A 26,977-nucleotide genomic window follows, 5' to 3' on the forward strand; every position below is an offset into this window, starting at 1 on the left:
TATGCAATTGCTATGAATTTCGGGCTGTGTGAAAACAGCTTAGTTCCTTATATTGTAGATATGGAATAGCCTGCATGCAAAATTTTACGTTAAACGTACAAGTGGATGTGTCTCGGACTAGGCAATCTGATGACTGTATCGCAGCCTTTCGCTTTCGTCGAATTGGTTGCAATGCCACACCCATGATATTGCAGTGCTCCGCATCATGCCCGCCTCCGATGCATGGAATAAGGGACAGGATGGGAACCTGGAAATCCAAGGGCGAAGTCGTTCCCACGGTAGCACTCAACATTGGCGTCCTTTATCATTAATTCAGGCTGTCAGGTAGTGTTTGAAGTAGTAAGTTCGCACGATAAAAACACGGAAACTAAGAAAGGTAGACAAGGACAAGCGCTTGTCCTTGTCCACCTTTCTTGTTTCCGTGTTGTTATTGCGCTAAGCTACTACTTCAAATATGGGCAACCAACTAGCCCAACAGTCACCTCTGTCAGGAAGTGGTAGGGGCCTTTCGTGGACCCATCAACAGTCGCTGTCTGCTGCGTTGACTTCAGGATAGGTGCTGATGGATGTGTGGGGTTCCTCTTGGCAAACATCTGATTAATGCCCTTGGCTGTGTTTGTTGAGATGCAACAAATGCCTCCGTCGCCAAGAGATTCGACCTGAGGGTGACCAGCTGTCAGGTTGCCCGAAGCATTGTATGTTCGGTCGCGTCCTCGGGGATTGTTCTAGAAGTGATGGCTGATGTCACACTACAGCTCGAGGGCCCTGCCCTCGCTTCATTGGGGTCATCTCCCTGGAAATACCCAGGACACACACACACACTGGTCGGCGTGCCCGAGCGGCACGCCTACCCGACGCTATGATCCCCGCATCGCCTTACAATGTTCTTCCCCTCTCTCTGTCTCGCTCTTTTCTTGTCGTGGTCAGCTCTCGGCAAGACACAAATAGGTTGCCTATCTCAAAATATTTCTAGCGATACGTACAAAACACCTTCCTAAAAAAATTTAAAAAAAATACTCTGAGCTCGTTGCCTAAAATCCCCGACTTGGCCTGTCTGCATTCTTATTCTGGCTCCCTTTCCTACACATGATGCCGAAGTGGTATTCCGGCCATATGTGACTATCTCAGCAGTCTCCCCTTTCTTTCATACATTTGCTTGAGCCATGCAGGAGGGAAATGGTTGCTGTTGACCGGGAATTTCCTGCCTTGAATATTGCATCCAAGCTTTTGAATTGCCCATACCATGCAAAAACACTCTTTCTCCGAAGTACTAAATGCCTCTTCTCGCAGCGTCAGTTTTCAACTGAGCTGCAGCATGGGATGCGCTCCACCGCTTTCGTTAATTTGGGCAAAGACCGATACCTAGACTACGGTTGGTGGCGTCACACTAGAGAAGGCATTCTCTGCAAAAGTCTGGCGATAGAATCACAGGCCGTGAAGTCTCAAAACAGTCCACATAGTCTGAATAAGCTCCACAGATCTTCCACGTTCGTGCGACTCACACGGAAAATTTTTTTTTCTCCTGTCCACAAAGGACCCACACTAAAGAAATAACAAAAAACTTGCTGTGTAAATTACATGCTTCCAACTACATGAAGATTCGACCTCATTTTCAAATACTATCACGTACGCTCATAATGATACAACGCTGTTGTCACATGCGAGACAGGCATCAATTCGTTCCTTCTCTGTGCCTGACCAAGACATGCCTTAAAGGAACAGTAAAAACATTTTAAAAATTTGTGCAGGTAAACAATGGCTCTTTAAATAACGTGTTTTGATTTTTGAAAGAAAATCTCACGAACCTTCCGAACCGTGCCACTACAGGCTTCACCGAATAACCTAAAGGGTGCAAGCGTATCAAAAAAAAAAAGCTATCTGCTTTAAAAACAGAATGACATATCGAAAAAAAGAAAAATTTCTGAGTACGCCAGTCATGATATTCTTTCGGAACATCAGTAAGCTTCTAAAACAAACAATCTAAACAAAGCTTTAAATTTGCCTATTAAAACAATCTCTAGTCTCGGAGATCTCAAAATATTTTACCAAACTCTAAAAACATATTTACAAACAAACAAACTAGTGCTTCCAAAAAACATGTATCGCCGTTATTCATTACGAATAGCCTACGGCTGGGTCATCTATTTAAGTTAGTTGTACTCGAGGCCTCCTACCTTTTGACCTGCTCCGCGCAGAACATCGCCTTCTTTTCAACCTTGTCTGACGACTTGGACGTGCTCCGACTTGAAACATTCCAAACAACAAATGCGCCGTTCTAAATCTTTCATTGCGCTCCCCACAGGGTTTGGTGGCTTTCGATTTATTTGGCCCCACGGTGTTCTCAGTTGCATTTCTGAATTTGCGACGCCCGTTCCTCTTAGTGCTATTTCTGGTGCTCATTTTTGGGTGCGCTCTTTTTCTTCCCTTGGCAGCTCCTCAGCCTGACCAACTTTCTGTATTTCTGTTAGGGACATCGGAAAGATTCCTCCCCCCAGCTTACAGGGACACTAAAGCGAAACAATAAATCAGCTTAGACTAATGCGGCATTGTTTGAGGACCCTACAGGCAGTCATTTAAAAAAAATAGTTTGATTATTAGATGAGAAAATGAAGGTCCAAGTATTAGTATTTGAATTTCGCGCCGGAACCCCAGCGCTGGTATGTCAGCGTGACGTCAGGGATTCCAAAGTATGTATTCACATTTGGGCCGCGTTGGCTGAATAAAAGTTCCCGAAACTTGCCATGTTTAATATTTGGTTCCTTTAGAACACAATGTAGTCCATCTTTACCGCTGTATATAATTAGTAGGCTGTAGAAGATGCCATCAAAATCCAAGATGTCACAGCCCCCAGGTGCAAGAACTTAAGTAGGCGTCGCCACCCGTATTTCGTTCTTGCGCTTTTTCTGGCTTACCAAACGTCTTATCGTTGTTAGAGAGGTGTTTTTGGTGTTGTCGAACGGTAATTTACTGATGCAGAAGAAATCATTTTTCACTTTAGTATCCCTTTAACTATGCCTCCCGAGCTAGCTGTTTCATCCTCTTTCTTTTCCCTGTGTTCTTCATCGCAATTCAGTGCCTGGCTCTCTACCTGAATTTTGGCCGGGGAAATTGGAAGGATTTCCGCCTATGGCTGAACTACGTCTCTGGAGCTGGCTGTATTGTCCTCTTTCTTTGTGGTTTGTTGCTCCCCAGGGCAAGATTGCGGCTGTGGGAAAGGCTTTTGATCGTATTCTGCACTACTGCTCTGTGGCCTAAAGCCACGACTTGCCGCATACTCATCGACCAGCTCTGCTGCACTCTTTAGAGACACACCCTCCTGCCTGTCCTTAACCGAGAAGTGCACATTATATGCCAGGGTCTCATCAAACTGTTCTAAGCAGATTAGATCTGCCAGCTTACTAACGTTATCCGCCCCTGCTCCTTTCACCCACTCTGCAGAATTGTCCTTCAGGCGATACACAAACTCGACAAAGCTTTCATTAGGCTTCTTTCTTTCCTCTAGAAATCTCCTCCGAAACTCCTCTGCCGAGAGCTTGTTATTCGCGAGCAAACTCGGCTTCACTGAACTGTACACACGCCTGCCTTGGCTGCACACAGTCAGGCTACGACTTATGAGGCTTCTCCTGGCAGCAACTCATGCAACCGCTCTGGCCTTGTGTCCCGGTGAAATGATCGCTTGTCACAAATCCATTCAAAATTAACAAGGTAGAGACCGATGTCATCACCTGCTTTGTACGGCTGAAGCAAACTCGTCATTTCCACGCTTTCGGGTTGTGGTGGCGCCACATCCGCCCGGAGCGCTAATCTCCCTCACTCTAGTGTTATTTTCGTGAGCTCAATTTCCATTTGTTCCATCTCTTCCTGCCACTCCTTCTCTACCGCTCTTTCTTTCCTCTCGTGCTCCTTCTCTTCCGGTCTTCCTTTCCTCTCGTGACATACCTTTTCCCAGGCATCCGTGAGCTCGTCCTCATCGAAACCCATTAGTCAGTCGCTGTACAAATTTCGGGCTTCCTCAACTTATATGTAATATCCATACCGAGCTCTGCTGCCAAGAGCAACAGCTCCTCTTTCTTTAACACTTTGATATCCATGATTTTCCGAGAGCTGACTACAACTTACCCTGTATTGACCGCGCACCTGGTGGCGATCAACTACAGCTCATTGCCCGATAGAACCCTGTCCTTATCTTCTGGCAAAACGTAGTCGCTCAAGCACTCGGCCAACCTCGAGCTTGCGAAGGTCGTGTCTCCCGGAGCCACATTGTCAGGTCCGCCAATCCCAAATCATGGAACTGCCTTCTGCTGCTCTTCCTCCAAGTTTCCTTGGGTTGTCCAAGACTCCATGTCGGTATGATGTCTGTGCCTCCTTGAGCCAGGAGGAGGAGGTCTGCTGATCCTGGATCCGCAGATGTAACTCTTCTGTCTGTAGTTTTTCTCGATCTTGCAAAGTTTGCATCTCCCAGAGCCACATTCACAGGTCCGCTGATCCCAGATCGTGAGGACTACCTTCTTGATCTCACCGCTGTCAACCAGGTTATTATGGCTTGAGGTGGCGCTCAGGCAGGGAATCCACCATGCCCATCAATGAATATGTTCAGTACTAGGAATGAAGGAAAAGGGTTTATTTGACATTAGTTACACAGCTCCAGTTACGGAAGCCCACTCTATGCAGGAGTATGTTAAACGTCCGAGTTCACATCAGGACACGTCAGCCCCACTGCACCAAAAGTCTCCGCTTTTAGTACCGTCGTCATTCCTACGCTACTTGACTAGGGAGTCTGATCACTGTATCGCGGCCAATCACAATCGTCGAATCGATTGCGATACCATGCCCATGATATCGGATCGTTCTGCAGCACCCCCACCACCGAAGCATCCCCCCCTCTGATGCATGGAATAGGGGACAGGATAGCGACCTGTTAATCCAAGGGCGAAGTCGTTCCCACGGTAGCATTCGACGTGGCCCTCTTTATCATTAGTTCAGGTTGTCAGGTATTGGGAAGGGCCTTTTGTGGACCCGTCAACAGTCTGTGTCCATGCTGTGTTGACTTCAGGATAGGCGCTGATGGATGTGTGGGGTTGCCTCGTGGCAAACGTCTAATTAACGCCCTTGGCCATGTTGAGACGTAACAGTGCTATTTAAAGATAGCTAATAAGAAAGTTAGACAATTGCTGCAGCCCTGCAGATTTGCAAAGGTTGCTTCAATAGTATGTGCTACTCATTTATTGCAAATTTGGACAAAGTGAAATTTCAAGGTAGTTGACCTGGTGGTCTCCTCGCTACTCTCACGGCGCGCACGCTCTGAGCTCGCGTGTGCCGGACAACCGCTGCGGGTCCGAGCACTCCGAGCCGCTATGCATACACAGGGCGCCGCGTCTGTGCCTGCTCCGGCCCGCTCCATCTGCCGACGCGCCGCTGCACGCGTATGCACCCCGCCGGCCCCAGCTAGGGGAAAACGAGACCGCGCGCGTAGCAAGGAAGACCCTAGGCGAAGCACTCCGGAAAGAAGAAATAACATCTATTAAGCTGGGATTCGATACAAACACCAGTTTTACCAACACGTCCGAATGTAAATCTAATTGCGACACAATACATGGCCAAATGGTCACCGGTGGCCGCTAACGGCACACCGCGACAGAGAGAACAAAGAACCCAGCAGTAAGAAGCTGCCTGTCCTCCGCTCAGCGCCTGCCATCGAGCACCCCCACAGCAGCGGAAATGGAAACAAAGAGAAACAAGAACACACAGGGGCACGATTGGAAGACGCAGCCTCGGGACATCGAGACGACAGAATAGTGCGCGCTCCCGCCGAGGCCGGGACCCAGACGAGCCGAAGTAACCGTCAGCTGGCGGTGGACGAAGGGGGCCGCCGCCAGCAGGGAGGAACACATACGCACCTTCCGACGCCCCGATGTGGTCTCCCCTTGGGCCCTGAATTGTGTGCACATACCCAGAGCGCACGCAAGCAGGGCCCGAATCCTGCCAAAATGTCGGCCAATGGGGAAAGCCTGTTGACCTTCCCCTGGGCAGGATGGCAGCCGAGCGACAAAGTTTTGTGACCCGCTGGACCCTGTCCAGGCAGGGAGGAGAGGGACACGGAGCCCCTGGAAACACAGCGCAATGGCTCCACACAACCACAGCGAGAGCCCGATACCCTACATCTTTTAATACCAACAAATGCATAAAATAGAAGTGTAATGTATCAAGCAGTGTGACTGGGCTAGCTGGCACAGCTCTGTGGCTACGGGCACTACCTGTCTGAAGTGCAGCACAAGGAGTATGGGCCCAGTCAGGAGATTGATGGGCTGCTCTCACCTCTATTTGGGGGCGTTTCTCAAGATGTCCAAATAAAAATGAAATGAGAGCAGAGGTTTCTGACACTCAACAAGGGCGTCAAGCTCCTGGCAGTACATATCCTTTTCATTCATGAATTATGATGGATTGCCTATAAATGTGTTGAAGTTTAACTTAACACAGCTTTGAGCTTCTGCAAACTCCATTGAAAGAAACTCATGATGGTAGGATGATGCATTGTGCATTTTCTAGCAAGTGCTCATCATTACAGAGTAGTTGAATAGAGATTAAGTTTACAGTCTGTTATTTATTTCTTGCTCATAAAAAGAAAAGACTCGAACGAGGCTTGAAGCTTGTGAACTGGTTATAGTTATTGGCTTCAAGCGTTTGGAGATAAGAGGAGCGATTCTTCTCACTTGCTAATGGTGTATGGTTAATGCTAAACTTCGCATCAAATACGATACTAGTGCATTCGCCAAAGTGGTCGTGATGTGGAGCAATGCTCGGTGCACTGAATTTGAATGGAGCTGCATTGATTACAGAGGGGTTTAAACTCAGCTGCAGCTCAGTGTTTCAGGTTCTTTCTCTTGTCACGCTCATAGAGAAACGGTGCAGACAAATCGCATACGTAAATGTGCATGCAGCGTCTAAAGGGGACATTGCAATAGGATGTAAAATTGGGCAATGTTGGTTCGAGTTCATTGTGAATGCAACGCAAAGGAGACGGCAGCACAGAGAAAAAGAAGCCCAGAGGACAAGCACTGAACTGACAGTTTGTTGCTACCTGTGAGAAGCAAAGGCATGTGCTGGGCTAGAGTTTCCTACTGAAGATACCAGAGGGAACTCTGGTAGTGAAATCATTCAGTTGTCATGGGACTGGTGCTTGGTATGTGGATTTGTTCAATATTCATGCTTTTGGCTTCAGATGTTCCTGTGAATTTGTTTACTGTGCTTTATCTGACTTTATGGGCCCAAATTTCGGAGCAATTCTGTTTTACTGAACATACGAGGCAGTAAGACTCTTGTGTGTTATGCACACGCATAATAGCTGCAAATCGCAGCATTTGTAACACAGTATTTTATTTAAAATCGTCATTTTGCAAACTCGCAAAGCCATTTCAAGCACCAGAGCTCCCTCTAGTGAGTTTTGTAGCACACTCTATGGTGTAGTGAACATTTGGCACTTTTATCCGCAGTCATCCTGCCCGTGTTCTTCTGTATACGGTAATGACTGAATTTAGTCGAACAGTGTTCCCAAGTGGATCGTTCCTTCATAACTATACAGCCAATCTTGTTTGTGGCCGCAGGTGAAGAACAACTTCCGGGCAGCCATCACCATTCCAGAGAAGTCGTGGTCGCGCTTTAGGGACTCCTTTTCGGACTACGTCGAGAAGATGAAGGAGCTGACAGAGAAGTCGGCCGCCGAGGGTGGCAAGTGAGAGCTGTCGCCTGACCGCCCGCCCAGACAGCCACCGCCCACCCTTCGCTCTGGTGGCGCCCCAGGGTCATCCGGTGCAGCGACGACACCGTCGTGCTCCCCGACATGCCGCACCGGCCTTTGGGGGAAAGCTGCCCCGTGGTCTTTCAGCATCGGCGCGGCGCACCGACCAACCGACTGGCTGACCAGAGAGGAGAGGAGGAGGGTGTGCGCGACTGTTGCGGCTTCTTCTCTCCGCGATGGGGTGCAACCGCTAAGCCGCGCAGCGGAGGTATTCCCGTCCCTGGCGCGGCTTCTCGACGTTTGTTTTTAGTGCACCCTGTGGTGGACAGCTGCGACGATGACGAGGACCTTTGACAAAATGATGCCGACGAAAAAAAAAATATGTGGAAGAGCTTGGAAGACTTAGGCGACAAGAACTTTATTTCGAGGAGACAGAAGGGGGGAGGGGGAAGAAAGAGAGACAGCTGGTGGTTGTGTGGAGGAAGACTGTGGTTGACTGTGGCCAGTCGGTATCATCGATGGCTGGTCAGCGTGTGCATGTGTGTGTTGTTTGGGAGGCCAGTCTGCGCTACCAAAGGCCCCTGTCGGTGTCGCCGAATGGTCCCGCCTGCGCCGACGAGGGCCATACAGCCGTTCCTGGAGGTAATTCGATGCCGTATTGTCAGGAAGCGCCTGTCAGGCGGCCGGTGTTGCCTTCGTCGAGGGCTGCCTGGCACCGGCAGACAACGGTCAGCATCATCACACAAGGCCACATGGTGCCGTCGAAGTCGGCGAGCTTCGACAACTGTTGGTTCGTGAGGCGGCCCTGCAGTTCACTGTCGGCAGCGGATACCACTGATGATGCTGGAGAAAATCCGTCTTAGCTCGCCGTTTTTTTTTTTCTATCGTTATCATGTTTCTAAGACTGTCATCATCTATTGTTTTGTCCTTTTTTTTCCTTGTTTCTCACTGTTCCCCCTTGCCAATGCTCCCTGTGTGAGTCGTGTCCTGGGCACGTACGAGAGCGATAGCATGTTCTTGCTGTTCGTGATAATTGAGCCTGCACAGCTGACGTCCCGGTGATGTTGTGCTGCTGTGTGGTCTCAAGCCTTTGGAGGCGCTGCTCGAACGTAGCACAGCTGGGAAAGTGTGAGTGAATGAGTTGAAATGGCGAGGAAAAGAGAGACCTGGCTTTGGGAGCATTGGCAAGTCAGAGTTTGCAGGGGCTCCGAGTGAGAGAGAGAGAGCGTGAGAGAAAGAGGGAAAGAAGTGTGGAGAATTGAAGGTTTAAGAGAGTGGATTATTTGATGGCTCGTCACTACTCCAGTGCTGATTGGTTTTGGCACAAAGTTGTTGGTGTTGCGTCCAGTGCTCTCAAGATCCTGTTCTCAGCGAGCACTGCCCCTTAGGAGACGTTTGTTGACGTGGGTATTCTGCGATCCTGTGCTGGCAGCAAGAATCAAATTGTGTGATTTGCACCGTGGGGTAGTGTTTCCCGACGTGCTTGTGCTGGAGACCCTGCATGCACCTTTTAAAACTGTTGATGAATACTGGAACACGATCCGTAGCATTTGTTTATTTACAGTCCCCGCTGGTTTGGCGAGTAGTGCTGCATTATGTGAGTAGGGAGGCTGCGTAAGCTGGAAAGTGTCTTTTACAAGATTGTGTAACTAAATATGTTTCATCATATAATATGGATTAGAATGTGCACAAAGAACCTGAAGCTTTGTTCAAGGTGTAGAAAAGTCAGATGCACACTACAAGAATGGAAAATAACTCCAATAAAAGAGCTAAAAGCATTCAGTACACATGTGACGATCTGTGTTACGTTATTTAAAGAACATGAACTCGATGCACTGCAAGAAAGGTAATGCATTTATGCTGGGAGATTGTAGAACTGTAGATTATACAAGAAATTGTTCTGCTAATCTGTGTGAATCACCTGAAGTATCTTGTATCGCTTTATTTAGCTACATGACTCTCTCAAATGAGCAGAGGCAGTGTAAAACGTGCAAACAGGTTCGTAAGCTGTCGTAAGCGGTCATTGTGAGCCTCGCAATATTTTTCTTAACGAAGAACCAGGTACTTGCTCTGCACTCAGAAATGTTTTTGAAGAGTGCAGAGGGTCAGCAGACTAGCACTTGAGAATCGCTATCTCGGGGTAGCCGTGTGATCTTGGGACGATCCCGAAAGGTGTCCTGCACACTCGCATACTAATGCTTTTAAGGAGTACTGGCAGACGTTTTCAAAGTTGCATTTCTAAATTTCCACACATCAAAGGACAGTGCTTTGCAAATATGAAGGTTGGGAAGCACTTTAGGCAGTTGAATGTGATACTAAAGTTGGCCTCAAAATGCCAGCGTTGACGTCGCCGGTGCTACCGTGATGTCATGTCACCGAGGAAAACTTGCTGCCACCACATACCAATAAGACTAGGTATGATGATGTTGCTCATAAAAAATAAATGAGAGTGCTGTAGAGGTTTCCTTTGGCTAAACTCGCACGTGTGAGCCACAGCGATCACAGTAGCACTTTTGGCTGGTTTGCAGGGTTTCGACGTTCACCGAATGCTGAGAAACGCAGAGTCAGATATGCCATGTTGGTACTCCTTTCAGCTCTGGAGGTGTGACGAGCCATCAGGACATGTGCCAGTCAGTTTGCCCGGTGATACCAGAGTGAGAGATGTGAAAGATAGAGGAGTGTAGTCAATGTTTTTTCAAAGGAAGGCACGCGACCAAGCATCACAGCCCTCTTGACGCACACGCAGCTGATGACTAGAGCCATCAGCGGTGTCTCTGGCACAGCCATTCTGGGGATGTGCTTGCGTCCAGTGTGTTCCCGAGTCGAAGCGCTTTTGTGGTCACCTTGCACATTGGCGATTCAGTACTTGGCACCTGACTGCGCATTTACCACTGGTCAGACTGGCAAATTTAGGGTCACTTTGAGTGAGCGCACATTGCTTCACTACATGTCACTTGACAGCTTGACGTTACACAGTAGAATGAGGTGTCATTCGGAATTGATGGCAGTAGTGATTGGGTGGCTGGAAAAGCATTCGTGATGATTGTTATTGTTTGGAAATGGGTCCATAGTGCTTCTTTGTTTTTTGTATTTGTTATGAAAATTATATAAGAAGGAACTCCTCAGACAGCGAGACCGTCGTGCACCTGGGCGATCTTTTAATTCACTGTAGGTTTGCATGCAAAGCAAAAATGTAATGGTGCCCACTAAAATTGAGCATTGCATGTTTGACAGTTCTTTTCGTTGACTGAAACGTGCAGTTAGAATAATGTGCAGGCAGTTTATTTTCTTCTGTTTTCATTTACCCCTATAAATGCTGTCGTCGAGGCTACGCATTTTGAAAAAGGTAGACAAGTGGAGCGTTTTTGTCGGATGCACTCAGCTGTCGAGTAAACTCGACACTTTCACGTGTGACAGCCCCCTAGTACCGAGCAACACTTGCTGGAAATGACTCTAAGTTCGCCTATCCCACAAGAAAATGAGCCATTCTTGTGTGTCTACAGCCGTCTCTGATTTGTGTGTGTGTTAAGTAAGGTCTGTGATGCGTGGTCACGTGACGGTTGTTGTTTGCATCGGCAGCTTCTTGCCAGAGGCTGACCGGTTTTGTTGGAGTTTGTTCAGAGTTGATTGCATTGTTGGAGGAGCAGAGAGTCAAAAGGCATTGTTGTTGATCGTCTGACGCAATGAAGTTTTTGTCTTTGGACGTCTGTAGTGTTGTTGGAAAGGGCTTGGTGCAACATGACAGTTCTGATGGTGGAATGGTTTGGCTGGGACTTTCAGGAGCTGTGGAAGTACCGGAGAGAGAAAGGGAATTGGATCATTGCAGAAGTGCTCAACTGCTCATGGAGCTGTAGAGATTGCAGTGTCACTGCTATCTGGAGTTGAAATACCTTTTTTTTTCTGCCCTCCTTTTTTAAGAGCTGGCACAGCTTAAGCAGTGGGAACGAACCTCTTGGAACAGTGCTTCGTTGCTGTGAGGAGCTTTCAAGTTAAGAGACGCTATTAGCCGACCAACGCTAGCTTTGTGGCACCCCTAATATCGTTCGATATATTTTCACACCACGGATGAGATGTTCTGCTGATGGCATGGCATCGTCATTAATGGGACTGTGTGTCTAGCTATCTAGCATAGCTTGAAGGTTTCAGACGTGGAGCGCGCATTTTGCAAGCCTTCACTTTGTGGGTGTTTCTCTCGCAAAGGTGCTAGAGCGTCTGAAGTCTGTCTGCACTAAAGGCGTTCTGTGAAGTGTGGGTGAACTTGGCGTTTGGGTATATACAGGCTTGTATATACATAGCTATTTTCGGGTTCCTCTTGTGGTATTTGATCGTGCTCATGATTTAGTCTGCATGCTTCCGGATGCTGTTCCCAGTGGAGTCTCGTCTTTTCTATTCTCTCTCTCTCTCTTTTTTTTTTTTCAGGCATGAGCACTTCGCTATTTCTTCTGTATCTGTTCCAGCCTAGCATGCTGGTTGCAGAGGCTTCGCCCGTCAGCTTTTTGAATGTTTGAACTTTTGTCGCAGTTGGCACATAGTTGACATTTGTTTACTTTTTCACATTGCGCCCGTAATTATGTGCTGCTGCCACCTCCTTCTTGGTTTGTTCTTTACTGAAAGCTATGTTGCACGACTTGTAGTACAGCCCTTGTGGTGAAAACACTGGGTCACCCATTATGCAGGCGAATAGGTCGAGTGGCAGGTCGGGAGAAAGCAGGGTGACGTGCCGTTAATGGAGCGTGTGATTTTAGCAACACACTCTTTACGGAAATGTTTTCCATGTGCGTTGCAGTAATGCCATACCATTCCCATTTTCTGCTAATTGCCTGTCGATCCGCATCATTTCCGTAAGAGCATGTAAAAACAGGAGTAATTACTGGAATGTGTGCAAAATGTGTCAGTAGGGTTTGTACATAGAACAGCCTTAGAGAAAAAGAAGAAGAAAGTGGAAACGACAGATCGGAAGAGTAAGCATCCTCTCTGATTTGTCTGTCGTGATACTTCTTTCCTTGGAGAAAAACAGGGACTGGGAATGAAGTGGTCGAAGAAAGAGTGCAAAAGTCCTGAAGATGTCGCGTGAGTGGGCAGTGCTTTTTGATACGTGAAGATGTGAAGATTTTGCAATAGTGTCACATTGTCTTACGAATGGTAGTGATACCCAGACATCGTGGGAAAGCGTTCTCAGAAACAGCCGTGGTTTCCATCTTCAGAATTTGTTGAGGTTGTTGTACATGAAACATTTGCAATGTCACTGAGTCGCATTCTTTGACATTGCGCTAAGGCACGTTTCTGTGACTTGTTCCGTTTTCTTTGAAAAATTGGTGTCGTGAGTCCCGCGACTGGCTCATTGCAATCTGTCGGTCAGTGAGTGTCCTGGTGCAATTCTTATAGATTCACTTGTCTAGCTTAGGTTCACCTTTCATTGCTGCTTCAAGTTTGTGCCACGAATGGGTTACAATGTGCATTTTCCTCTGCGAACAGAATTCTGCTTGAAATTTGTGCTGCAGACAAATGGTGCCTTTGTGGGCGTGTGTAATCGATGCAAGATATTCTGCAAGCAGGTTCTTTACTATGAGTGAGGTTGCCCGATTTCAGGATAAAAAATTACCCACGAAATTCTAACAAAAGAAGTAGCCAAAACTAGCCAACCTGGGTAAAGGTGCATGGGACTTTGCAAAACTTATGTAGACGCTACAACAATTTCATGCTTTAGTTTTAAATTAATGTCGCTACATTTGTCTACTTCAGACACTGTAATTGATGCACTTTAGGGACTTGCATTGTGTTTTTTGTGTGGGGTTAGTGTTGTTAGTGTGGTGCTTTCTTGTTTCTTCGATGTGGCTATTTTTGACAATTGTCTATGTCAGGCTCTAAAGTTAAATATTCTGACAATTTGGCCTTTCTATGAATTGAACTAAATCTTGCTCTTAAGGCAGTACGAGGATATGGTAGCTGCAGTGTTGATGTGGAATCAAACCTCTGACAGACTACCAGTAGTGTGGCCAGGTAAAAGCATGATTGAATTGGGTCAGTGATGCAATGTTTTTGATCATTGTCGATGTGTTGTGCAAACTGCCCCTTTTGGCAACAAACAGAGCGCTAATCATGTAGCATTGGTATTTTCTCTAGGCCTTGCGCAAATGTTCTATGATGGATGCAATGGGAGCTGTGTCACAGAACCCAGCAAGGATGCAACTGCAAGGGTTGGCATTGGAGATGCTTTCTGTGTTCTCTGTGTTAAAAGCACTGCCATCCGAAGCTGTTGAAGGAGATGAACAAGGCAGCCCTAGCATTTCAGAGAGTTGGGCCAATGTAAGCCGTGTGTTGTACTAGCATGACTATTTGTGGGAGTATTTTGTCTTCCCACGGGGCTGTGGATGATCCAACATTAAGCCACATTGGTCATGCTGTAATAACTTGGAATATGTCAGCCTTCTTGTGAGCACATTGACTACACACATTTCATGCTTAGGCCTTTGTTGGCCTTTGTTGAGCTATATAAATGTGGGGTACAGTTATTCACTGCTAAACATTAGCAGCATAGAACACAATGTTGGCACAACATTAGGCCATAATTGGTGGTGATAGGTAAGATATTGTGGTGTGTTAGGTCTGTCCTGGACAATAATATGGTGCAGTGCAATGCTGGCCCGTGAATAGGCCAGCATTGAGCCTTGTCAGACTAAATGTTGGATTGTGCTGGCGTTCTACTAAGTAATATTCGGCATACATATAGCTAATGTGGACCTCACATTGGGCTTACATAGGCCTTCCTCGTATAGCTGCTTTGAGAGAGGAAGTCTGTCGAGACGTGGCGAGGCTCTCAGTTCGCAACCTTATTGAGACTCAAGATGACAACCTTGTCGTATGCACCTTAAGCTGCTTTACATTGCCAATCTTGCTACTTGTTCTGTTATCGTTCACTTCTCCTTTTTAAAAATTTCTAGCGAGTCTTGCCATCCAAAGTGTGCTCTGTTGGATGCCCACTCCACTAGCTCCCATATATGTTGCATCTTTATTTTGGCAGTGACTTCGAATGCACTTGTGCAGAATCTCATGCAAGTGCATGAGATTCTTGGGGGAGAATTTCCGCGAGTCTTCAGTAGGAAATCACTACACCTTAGGGTCAGAAACTACGGTGATGGCAGAGTTTGAAATTATTTTATTCATTTGACATTTTTTGTAAACTGCTGTATGAAAAAAAAAAAGCCACTTCTCACACAGGTATGAAAGCACCCCAATTATACACATAATTGAAACTGAAGGTTTAGCTGTTGGCTTAGTAAGCCTGAACTCTGCAACGTATTTCAACCTGGGATTAGGGCTTCATGTCCTCTGATTATTTAGGAGCTGCTTGATAATTGATGCCTTAAGATTCTCTAGCCAGTCTGAAATGAATAAATGAACTGTGAAGTAAGAAAAAAAAAAAGCCAGGAAATTAATTTTTTGCGCTGCTACTTCCAGACACTTTCTGTGCTTCTTGGTACTGGCTGCGTGCCCATTAAACGAATACAGTACACCTTGCTAACAGTTTTATTTTTCTTCAATTTCTTTTTGGGCAGTCTTGCCATATTCCTGATTCATCACAGTGATTGCAGACTACAGCGCATTGCCTGCACCATTGAGCTGCTTTCAATGGTCCTCCTTTTTCCCCGAAGTGTGTTTTTGTTTTTGTGCCTGCTCACATCTTGTGGTGTATTGTGAGCCTAAGTAGTAACAGATGTAGCCACAGGGAGATTGAAACAAGGCGTGCCGCTGTTGCCAGCTTGCTGCATTTTCAGATTGATCGAAACCTGTTATTCGACGTGACCAGTGTTCTGTGCCAGCGTCACTAGTTCCATGAAGCTCTGCATCGTTCACTTGGAACAGATAAAGATTTGTGAACGTTACAATAATAATAGTTTTGAGGCATTTATCGGGCTTTCTTCGGGGTGTGTGCATCTTTGGAAACGTGTGGAGGAGTTGCGGCACATGAGCAGCATTTGCAAGCAGTTGTCTTTAATGCTAAAGAGTTCTGGTGTGTTCCAGTTCTTTACCTAGCTGGCTACTTCGCCATCTTCACCAGAGAGTTGCCACTTTAAGTCCTGTTCCAATCCAAATAAAGATGGCACAGAAGGCACAAAATCTGTGATGACGCTGGCAGCGAGGTCAAGAAATCATTTCTTCAATGTGAGGCACTGTTTAGCTGGACTTCTCGTCAGGCTTGTTGTTGACATGCATTCAGTGTGCATACTCTTTAGGTGAGCGTCATCGGCCTTTGGAAGACTCAGCTTCGCAGAAGGCAGTGTGTGTGAGCCATCAAAACTGCTACCATCAGAGCGCTCATCCATTAGCAGCTGTTGTCTGTCGGGACACACTGTGTGCAACCACATGGCCCAAAATATGGAATGACATAAATAAGTGTGATAGTACTTTGCTGGTTTTTAGAAGGAAAAGCTATTTGAAAGTAACAGCCTTTTGGTTATGCCTTCTTGACAAAAATTTTACACTAGGTGGCAAGCTAGCATTGTCGAGAATTGTTAATAAAGTCACTGAAGCCTGCTTTCTTATACATCAAGAGAGGCAGTGTTGTTTGTTTTAGCAGATTTGGGCGCAGATTTTGTTGTCGGTACTCCACGCCTGCTATAAAGGGTGGCACTGTCAGGTGACTAAAGGTTGTGCTATTTCCATTAATGCCAAAGATGGCTGTAGCAGAAAATGACGTACTGTGCGTTAGTTTTTCCTGTATGGGCCACTCTCGTTAATGGGAGTGTTGATAGTGAACAGCTGGGAAATATTTATTTCCTGTTCAGTTGTCTCAAGTAAAAGATTGATGGGCTTAACGCTTTGCGTCCATGGAGAACAAGAAAGGGGAGGTGGACTTCATGGGGGCTGCTTTATAGGGCACACAGTTGCAAACCTTGGCAGAAGGAAGAGAAGGCATTATTGCCTCTGCTGTACTCCGCGACATCCTGAGAAGTCAGTACGAGCTTTGCCCACAAAGCCTAGCAATACCTTCTCATCGTACCTGTGCACTCCAAAACAATTCCAGAGAAGTTCATGCAATTGTTTAAGTTTGAATCCATTGGACATGACAAAAATGAGTGAAGGTAATTGATTGGCATGACTCTGCAAGTTCACTCTGCATTGGACAGTTGTGTTATTTGCCACGGCCTAAGTTGGTTGTCTTTGACTGTAATGCAAGTTGCAAGTTATGGTGGGCTTTGAAACTCTGTTTCTCCACATTCCGCTAGCTTTTGTAATACTGCATGGAACTTGTGACGCTTAAGTGCAGGCACGGGCTTTTTCCAATTCATCTCTGTCGTTAACGAGAGGCCAGCTATGTGGCAGCACAGCGGCACTGACAATGTGTTCTCCATCTCCGTGTGCATGCTGTGCTATGGCTAAGCTTTGCCACTGTTCAGCTCAATGGGTGGAGTGTGTTGTGCACGTGCAGAGGGAGATGTTTCTGCTTCAGCGCGTGTAACATGAAACTTATTCTGTGGGCTTGAACCCCTGTTTCGGGTCTTAAATTTAGTGCCAGAATTATTCTGTCCATAAAAAGACGACATAGAAACTGATACAAGTGTATAGAAACACATTCTAAGGGAAATGATGGTGTGTTGCTGGCAGCCTTAGTAGCATGCTTGCCATTAACCGAATTCCTTTTTACTGTCTGTGGGGGAGTCCTGTGTTTGGAGATGCCCCTGGCACTTCGTAACCTCAGCATGGTGTACGCATTCTTCATGAACTGTCGAATAGACTCCATGCTAGGGTGTAACCTAAGTGTGCAAAAGAAATGTGCAACCTTGTCACACCTGCCAATATTGTGCATGGAAACGGTGTATACCTGCTGTGGCACCACTTTTGTTGAGGAAAATTGCACGTGCAATCTGTGTTTCATGTTTAGTGGTGAAATGTTGAACATGGGCAGCTTGTTGCTGAACATTGCAGTAGGAGCTCTATGGTTTCTATTGCATCTAGAATTTCCAGAGAGAGTGAGCAGAACATACGCATCCCTCTACAAAACCTATAAAATTATTTCGAGTTTGACGTGAGCGGAAGCATTTGATGCAGGCTCCACAGAAGAGCTCTGTGAATTCTGTTACAAGCTGACTGTCTAAATGGTAACCTTGAGAAAAAAGACAAAGGTTGCAGAACACTTACCTGGTCAGACTTGTTCTCAGGCTCACTTTGAACAACACAGCCAGCATAGTATGATGCCAAGCCCTTTATCTTGGCAATAAATTTTAGCCAGTGGGATAAAAAAAAATGAACCTTAAGATCTGGCTACTATAGAAATTGGTTGACCGCTAAGTGTTGCTGCTTTCTCAAAGCAACTGCTCTGTAATGCCCATTCTGACTTCAAGCAAGCAGTGTTGTCGTTCTGTGGGGTTAGTTCTGTAGGGTCCGTTTGGCAATTCAAAGTATGTTCCACAGCATGAACCATGCTCTTTGATGCCACGCCTGAACTAATGAATGATATGTTGGTTATGCATGTGGGTTATGTGGGTTATGCATGTGTTATGTGTGGGTGTGCATGTGTAAATGTCTAGAAAGTGCCGTTCCCTAGGCACAGTCAAAGTATGCATGCTGATGTGTTTGTGGTGTCTTTCTAAACCTTGCTGTGAAGGTTGTGGAAGAAAAAAAAAATATATGTCTATATTGTGATTGGGCCACCCATTAAGGTATGTGCCGAGATGTTGGAAGAGAATACAAATTTTAAACACGTGAATAGTGAAAAAAAAAAAAATATTACACAGCCCTGCTTTGGTTCATCAGCGAGGTCGACGGGTAGAAAGTCGTTCAGTCATTAACATTTTAGACACAAATTCATCTACACTAAGGGGACGTTAAGCAGGTGCAATATTCTAGGGCAGTCGCTTTTGAGGGTATCATCACTTCCACAAGATTTCGTGTAACTTGGCAGCGCACGCACCTGTATACGCAGCTGATAGCAGCTCTGATGCTGTGCCAATCTCGCTATTTATGCACAGTGCCAGGAATGCTGTCTGCCGTGTACTATGACACGTCCAGTGCCGAGTTGGGCAAAATCTTGCAACATTGACCTTATCTTCGAGAGTGATTGCTCAAGAATACCATCCCAGAAATGTTAAGCCAATTTAGACTGGCAGAATATTCTCCCAAAATTATGTCTGCACTTTTAGTGCTTTATTAGTTAATTATTTATTGCCTTCAAGAACTGTAGTTTTGAATGGGCAGCCACGTTTCTTTTTTATTTCTACAGTTTTATGTTGCCAGGAAGTCTTTCCACAAACACGTGACTACTTGAGCACGATCCAATCCTGTGTTTCCTCCTCTAGCTTTAGAGTCTATATTAAAAAAAAAAGAGCAAATATTGTTTGTACTAATGCATGAATAGACATGACCCTGTAGTGAATATAAACATAGTAAAACAGCTCCTCTGTTTATGAGCTCCTTCGATTTGAATTCTGTAACATTCTGATTGCAAGCTCTATAGTAGATCGGTAATAGCTGCGTCCCCTCTGCCCGTTAACCTCGCCGAGTATCTGCACTGTGCACCTTCCTAGCATTGGGCACTACCCCTGCATATGTATAACCATTATAGACTGCACACATTGATGTTCTTGTGTATCTTGACTGCCCCATACTGACAAAGCTGTACTGTGATATTAGGAGACTCCATCTTGTGGAGAGCAGTGGAGTTCCTCAAACATGTTTCTCCTTCTCTCGAAGCCGTCTGTTGTCACCATGCTGCCGTCCAGTAGCCTCGCCACACGAGAAGAGTTCAATGCCAGTCGGCCTGGACAAGTCACGCTTCTGCACGCACATTGCGACCGTATTGCGGTGCTGAGGGACAGCCTCTGATTTGGCATTTCCGAATCACACCTTTGGTTATCGCGGCTGTGATGCACCCCAGTTAACCTGAACAATGTTGTTCTTGACACTGTGGCGAGGGTATTGCACGACTTGTGCTTTTCCCGATGAGCAGCAGAGCCCTTGTATGGCGCAGCGATGTAGCGTGGCCATTGTGGCACGTCTTGGCTGTGCACTGAGTACAGTCGAACCCTTGATGTCACCAGAATATAACGAGCTCGGATAAAATGAATTATTGGATGTAATGGAGTAAATTTGAAATATTCCTTGCTGACATCACTATGTAGCGAATACATTCTTATAAGAAATATTGGATATAATGACGGTATTTTCATGTCTGGTGTGCTTTTGTTAAAATGCGGTTTGATTATGTGACAGATGCAGAAAGTGACGTAAAAGTAAATTATGCTCATGCTCCCATAGCAGGTATTGCGCGCTGTGCCGGCCCACTTTTATATCCGTAAGGTGAGCTGTGTACTAATGTAATCCAGGGTTCGACAGAACACTGTCTGGTCAGGTAGAAGCATCTTCGGTATATCAGGTCACTGACCAATGTCGAAAACGCAAAGCTTGACATTTCGGGATCTGAGCAGATCCCGAAATGTCAAGCTTTGTGTTTCTCGCATTGGTCAGTGACCTGTTGTACTGAAGATTAGTTGTAATGTTGACCTGCATCAACCGGCTTGCTATTAGCTGCCGATGCAGCGAGGTGCTGCTAGAACATTGCTTCACCAGTCTCGCTGAGTTTGTCGATAATGCCAGGAATATAAGAGAGGCTTTAATCTCGAACCCAACTGTAAAATCCAAGGGCTTTGCTGCAACATCAAATTTACGTGCTGCACTGGCAGTTTTTTCAGTGGGCTTTCAACTGGTTTCTATGGACTCTTTACTGTCACGTATGATTGGTGCTGCCGTCATGCATTTTGAAGCACTCCCTCACAATGCCACCAAGCAGTCTGTATATTGCATTTGACTGCTGTACCTATTAGTGTGCCTATGTGGTATGTGTGTTGTATGAATGTGTGTGCATGTGGCCGTAGTGTGTAACCGTAGGCGTGCATGTGTGTGCATGCGATGAAAGCAGTGATACGTCAATGCCATCTCTTTTGTCTGATGAAAATGCTGTTTGTTGACCTACTGCCTTGCATGTTGTGACATGAACAAGCACTGTTTGAGGAGCTCGTGCAGCATGTTCCTGCTAAATTGCCTTGTTTTGCTAATCAAGGAGGCATTCACACAGTACTGTTGCTGAGGCAGACCACTGTTATGTACTTTCTTCTATTAAAGGGGCCCTGCAACACTTAAAGTTAATGAACAAAAAGACCCACCTGGTCACTCGGTCGTTGTCCTCGACAACTGAGCCAAATGTACTGTGCCTTTGCACATGGCACATGGAAATTTGCATCGTAACGTTGCTCATTCTTGTGGTTGCTTATCCTTAAAGTTGATCCCCTTTCAAGGGTATAAAGACCTTTTAGCTATCATTTACTTATTTAAATGTATGTTGGAGACATTCCTGTGGAGCATAGGGCCATAGAGAGCCTTTTGCATGTCATGAAAAATGATTATAGTGAAAATATTTTAGTGACAAAATCAATGGAAACACTTGCAGAAATAAACCCAATATGCAATACATTGAAAAAACTAAAGGTTAAGTAAAGGATAAGTAAAGCCAAATGACACAGTAGCAAACAACCGTGAACCAACTGTACTATGTAGCCATCAGAAGCAAAAGTCTACAAAGCACATCAGAAAAACTGGAAAGACGAGCTGTTAGTTTTGTCGCTTGGTATGTGTTAATAAGCGTTGAGAGCTTCTTCTTGTTATTTATGTAAGAAATGATGTCTGGAATGGCGTACCACAACTAATTGGCACATAAAAGCACCGATGAATCAGACAGCCATGCTGCCATTGGTTTGTGTGGGGCTGGTAATCTCGACATCATGCAAACTGACTTGCAGAGAAAGAGCTCAAGAAATTCTAAAGATAGAGATGTCAAAATTTATTTAGATTCCCTTCAGCTGCAGGGATGATAAACCACTAAGAAGAAAGCAAACTAATGTACCAGCTGTCCTTTCTTTTATAAGGTCCAAAATTTACGAAAATCGCCTGCATCAGATAGCACGAGTCTATCCCTTGGTCTAAATTACTCAATGAGGTGGCCATTACTTCTACGAGAAATCAAAATGTCTCATTAAATAATTACTGTAGCTATGCTAATGAACTTTTAAAATTAATTCCTTTGTAGCACATTTAAGTATACTAATTATAGTCGGCGAGCTCGCAAGGCGTATCCACTTGGAACAAATTCTCTGGACTGCACCAATTTCGAGATATCAATTTTTAAAGTGTTCGACCAAATGCATTAGTGTTGCAGTTACTTTTGTGCTTCAACGCATAAAACGTTTTGTTAAAAGGAGTAATTGGAATGCGAATGCATTTCGTAAGACACTTTGAAAGTTAATAGGTTGTAACTGGTAAAGTCCAGAGAAATAATTCCAAGTGGGTATGCCTTGTGAACTCACCGGCTGTAATCCGTATATTTAAATACGTGTCGTAAAGTAATTAATTAACATGTTAATTGGGGTAATTATCTAACTAGACATTTTGATTTCTCATGGAAGTAATGGCCGGCCCATCAAGTAATTTAGATGAAAGGTTAGAACTGTGCTATCTTCCACAGGCAATTCTTAAAGACGTTGGGCCTTAAAAAGAAAGAAAACACCCAGTAAAAAAAAAGCCCGGCAGAGAAAGAGCAGATAGCAAAATATTTCAGAAGGCCAAGCTGTAAGCATGCATGCAGAAAGAATAATTTTCTTTCTGTACAAACCCCTGCTTTTGCTGACTGTGAAGTACAGCTTGTTGTGCGTTAGGAGTAGCAAAAGGAGATCAAAATCTTGCTGCTTACAAAGATATTTTGCAATTTCGCCTTGCAGAATTCATTGGAAGAACTTGTTCTTCTTCTTTTTCTTTCTTTTCTTTTTTAAAGCAGACATTTGGGAGGTCATGTGTTATCATATTCAGGGCGCTTCGAAGCTTCGTTCAAAAGTGCCATAGGGCCCCTTTAAGTTCGACAAGTTCTAGTTTTTGCTTGGAACTTGTAGACGTAGATAATTGAGGAGGTACCGACACAGCAGTACTCTGCATTCCTTAATAAGTTGTGGAGCCTTCACTTGCTTTGTGTACTGGGTGGTGAGTAAGTTTTGTAATGCACGTGTCTTTATATTTGTCATATATGCAGCGAGGCTTGACTGACAGGCACATGCAAGTAAGTGCTCGAGGTCCACGTCTTGCTGTGTATGTGGTGCCCAGCAGGTTGCACATCTGTTTCCAGTGGCTGTGCGGGCAAAATAATTTAGCTAGTATAAGCCCAATTAATGGCTTGGTGCAGTGCCTGGATTTTCCTCGGACAATTGGAACAGTGTGGGGCCACAGCAGAGTACCTCGTTACCATGTTTAAAACCTGCTTGCAGATCAATGTTGTTAACTGCAGTCTTCTGTCATTCAGACTAAACCTTGTTTTGTAGCAATGCTAATGACATCATTGCTACTTGAAACACATGTCCAATGAATATCAAGGGTGTTTTTTTTTTCCCCGGCTAGAAAGAACAGAAGGCAGCCTAATGACGTGCGGCCCTTGTAGTTTGGAAACAGCTGGCTCCTTGCCTTGTAGTGAATTCCTGCTTTTGACATGCAAGGGTTTGAGTGCTTTGTGCCTTTTCTGCGTCCTATGTGTTTTGCTTAGAAGGGAATCTAGCTCGACCCTGCAGGGAATTAGTGAGCCAGCCCAGCCCTGCAGATTACCTTGTAGCATTGCTTCAGTGTTCTAGTGGTTGTCATGGCTATGTGCTGATCACGTCTGGGCTGTAGGTGTTCTTTCCATGACCAGGTTTGAATTGAGGAGCAGTGTATAGGACATGCAAAGACGCTGTGGGTGTGTTCTTGACGTTCGCAATATAGGATGTTAACGGCATCAGTACTCTACATTTCGACGTGTTTGGGTCTGTGCGGGCAGGCAGTGGTGTTGGGACATTGATTTTTTTTTCTGTGTACTTTCTAATCCCCACAGGCGAGGAACCTTGCACAATCTTTTCTTTTTTTAATTTTCAGTTTTGCAGAAACATGATTGTTATGTAGCGGAAGATGTCCTTATAGGCAGGTTAATTGCATGAAACTCGTTTGGGCAAACCCTTTCCTTCTTGTAAAGTTCTTGTCGCATTGCATGTTCCTCATGTAGAGCAGGGCAGAACTCTGCTGTGCAGCAGAAATGTGGAACGTGGGTGTCTTCCTAGCAGCAGACGAAGGTGAAACGAAAATATTGTGAAAAAAAAGAAAAAAAAACTGTGTTATGATGATGTGTAGAGGGCGTCCATCCAAGGGGAAACACAGCATTCAGTATTCAAGCGCTCGTAGAAGCTTGAGTTTCAAACAAAGACCTGCAGACCAACCTATCTTTGGGAATTGGCCACTTGTCTTCTCAGTTGAGAAGAAGCATTCGGTTGCCGTGGATACTAATTAAGGTCCATGTTCACAAAACTTCTCTTAGGTAGCTGCCATCTGCTGTTGGCCATCACCGTGTCAATCATACTTGTCGTCATCTCAATTGCTAACTTGAGTGGCAGGTGTCTATAGGCCAGCTAGTGAAAAAGCATTCTGTAGAGAAGTTTCGTGAATGCACGTCCATGTGTTTTCCCCTAGATGTAAACGACCCACGTACGCCTGTACACATTTCAACTATAGAACCTTGCGCCGTAAGTGTGCGAGCATTTGTTCTGTTCAAGAGCGGGAAGCTCTGTACATACAAGACTCTAGGTGAGGGCAAAAGGAGGGAGAGCAGGAGCAGCACCATTGGTCAGTTGCAGTTTGCTTCATGCATCAATGGGAGTACGAAAACAAAGCAAAAAAAAAGTGTGGCGAGGACAGAGTTGAGCGGGTGTGTGCTTTCTTCTTGAATGTTGTTTTTACTGCCTCAGCTGTGAATTGCCAAGGCCTGTGTTGTTTGTACTAGTAAAGAGTATTTGTGCGTTCTTTCTCTAGGATGAGCATTGCAGCCTTCCCCACAGGTGGGGGTGGAGTTGGGGTGGGGTGGCTCGCTACAAGAGCAATCAGTTCTCGTGAGTTGTCTCGTTGTTGGCGCCTTTGTTTACGTGTCCGAGGGGTCGTCTGCAAACTAGTGTATGTGCGTTAATTAGCCAGCACGCAGTGAATTTGATCGACGGGGGGGAAGAGGAACACCTCCATGCCTCATATGTAATGTCACCCCATGACTGAACTTGGTTTTCCAGACAGAAGACAAAGTATTGCATTGTTTTTTTTTTCACCACTCTTCTTTGTCTGGGTGCTTCGTACACTACAGGATGTGATTTGCATCCATCGCAGCTGTGCTCATGAGGCAATCTGTCAGAATTGTTGCTCGTAATTTTGTAGAACCAGCAGAGACACTTGTCGTGTCGACTTGGGAAGAAGTTGACTAAAAACGTCGAGTGGGCTCGAGCTCATTGTGACACCCTCGCAGGTTGAGGCAACCGTCCAAAGCTAGCAGGCGACCATTTTGCAGCTCTCTCTATACTGTCGGTTTCAAATGGTTGCTCCCTCCGCCACCAATGGTTGTTTGCTGCAGGCCGACAGGTTGCCCAAAGCCTGTACCAGTGTCGCGTGTCCCATCATCGCCTGCCTAATTTTTTACAGAGTATGGGGAAAACAATCTTTTGCAGCGACTTAATGTTCTGAGAAACAAGGTGACAAAGAGCCAGCATTAAAAAAAAAGATGTGCATGAAAACACAACCTCGGACCGATTGTGTTCGGTCGTTTAGAAGAAAAACGAATGACACTGTTGGATTTCCATAAATAAAGACAAACTTCATTATGCAGCCTCCTGTCCCATTTCTTTTACTCCGTGGCGGGCACTGCTGCTTGGAGATGGAGAGATTGTGGACGCATTGCGATTTTTAATATAGAAGTGGCCTCTTTTTTTTGTGACCCGCTGGGGTTGCTTAGTGGCTATGATGGTGTTGGGCTGCTAAGCACAACGTCGCGGGATCACACCGTGACATCGGCGGCCAAATTTTGATGTGGGCAAAATGCGAAAACACCCATGTTCTTAGATTTAGGTGCACGTTAAAGAACCCCAGGTGGTCCAAATTATTTTGGAGCCCTCATTACGGCGTTCCTCATAATTAGATTGTGGTTTCGGCACATAAAGCCACATGACTGTGTGATGTGGGGTTCTCACAGCCATGCTCTTGGGACAAAGGAACGACAACACAGTAGTGCAAACAATCACAAGGGCATTTATTGCACCTTTCATAGATCAGTGCCTGCTAGCTGAGTTGCTATCCACAACACATTCGGATGGGCGCGTGACAAATCTAGAAGTCGGACTCACCGCGACCGGATTACGAGTGAATATGTTCGCCCCATGCTGGATCCCAATGCGTGGTCGTTCGCGTGTACGGTCACGCGAACGGTGGCGCGTTCGAAGGCGGCCACGCGAGACGGTCTCGCGGAGGCATGGATCGGCGCACGCGCGGCACGTCCGCGCTGCTCGCCGGCCCGCACCAAAGAGGGAGCGCCTTGTCTTACCCGCACCCACGTAACCCTGCCGTGAGGCGGCGTTAGCAGCGCAACACTCGCGCCATCTCTCGCACTGCGCTTCAACCACTCCGACCGCCGCGGGCGCCAGGCCACGCGGCGAAGCCGCACTGCCGGAGATGGGAGCTATGCGGGAAAACAAGATGTCAGGGGACGCGTGAGAGTCGCGCATCCCCACAGTGAACACATTTGTACGATCCAACTTGAGTATTCTTATGAGAAGTATTGGAGTAAAATAAGAGGCATTAAATTTCTTTACCTCTTGAACATCTTGAAGGGGCAGCGCAATAAGACGATGACAGAAGGCAGGAAACACACAGGACAGCGCCGTCCTGTGTGTTTCCTGCCTTCTGTCATCGTCTTATTGCGCTGCCCCTTCAAGATGTTCAACCAGTACCAACTCGCCCAAATGTCGATCCTTCTTTGCCTCTGTTCCTTTGACATTGCCACTATGCTGGAACAACTAGGTGCTCACTAGTGAACTGAACACACAGGGGGACTATTTTTACGCTTTATAGAATTTTGAAATATCGCCCTTGGCAGATAGCATAATTCTTGTCATTGGGCTGATTATTCAGAGGTGGACATTATGAGAAATCGAGACATCATACTAATTAACAAAAATCACTCATTAGCGTCTTAATTACTTTACGGCCCACGTTGCAATTTATGAATTGTAGCCACTGAGGTTGCAAGTTGCAGGTTGAGTTGTTCGATTCGCCTGCACCACTGCGAACCAGTTCACGGTGGTTCACGAGAAGTTCAGAAACAGTGCAGCTCGATACCAAAGGTGCAGGCCCAGCGAAACACTCGAAACG

The 26,977-nt window shown here is 45.8% G+C and overlaps 1 protein-coding gene across 2 annotated transcripts in view; it reads left to right on the top strand.

Annotated features, from left to right (window-relative positions):
• Pur-alpha (Purine-rich binding protein-alpha) overlaps positions 1-25,434 on the top strand; it is a 223,704-nt gene extending 198,270 nt beyond the window's left edge. For both annotated transcript variants that reach the window (XM_065446087.2, XM_065446088.2), the window contains one exon: positions 7,602-25,434. In XM_065446087.2, coding sequence (XP_065302159.1) covers positions 7,602-7,733 — 132 coding nt within the window. In that variant the 3' untranslated portion in view covers positions 7,734-25,434. The remainder of the gene's footprint in view (positions 1-7,601) is intronic.
• Positions 25,435-26,977: the final 1,543 nt, after the last annotated feature.

This window comes from Dermacentor albipictus, chromosome 9 (genome assembly GCF_038994185.2).
Source record: "Dermacentor albipictus isolate Rhodes 1998 colony chromosome 9, USDA_Dalb.pri_finalv2, whole genome shotgun sequence".
Classification (NCBI taxonomy): Eukaryota; Metazoa; Arthropoda; class Arachnida; order Ixodida; family Ixodidae; genus Dermacentor; species Dermacentor albipictus.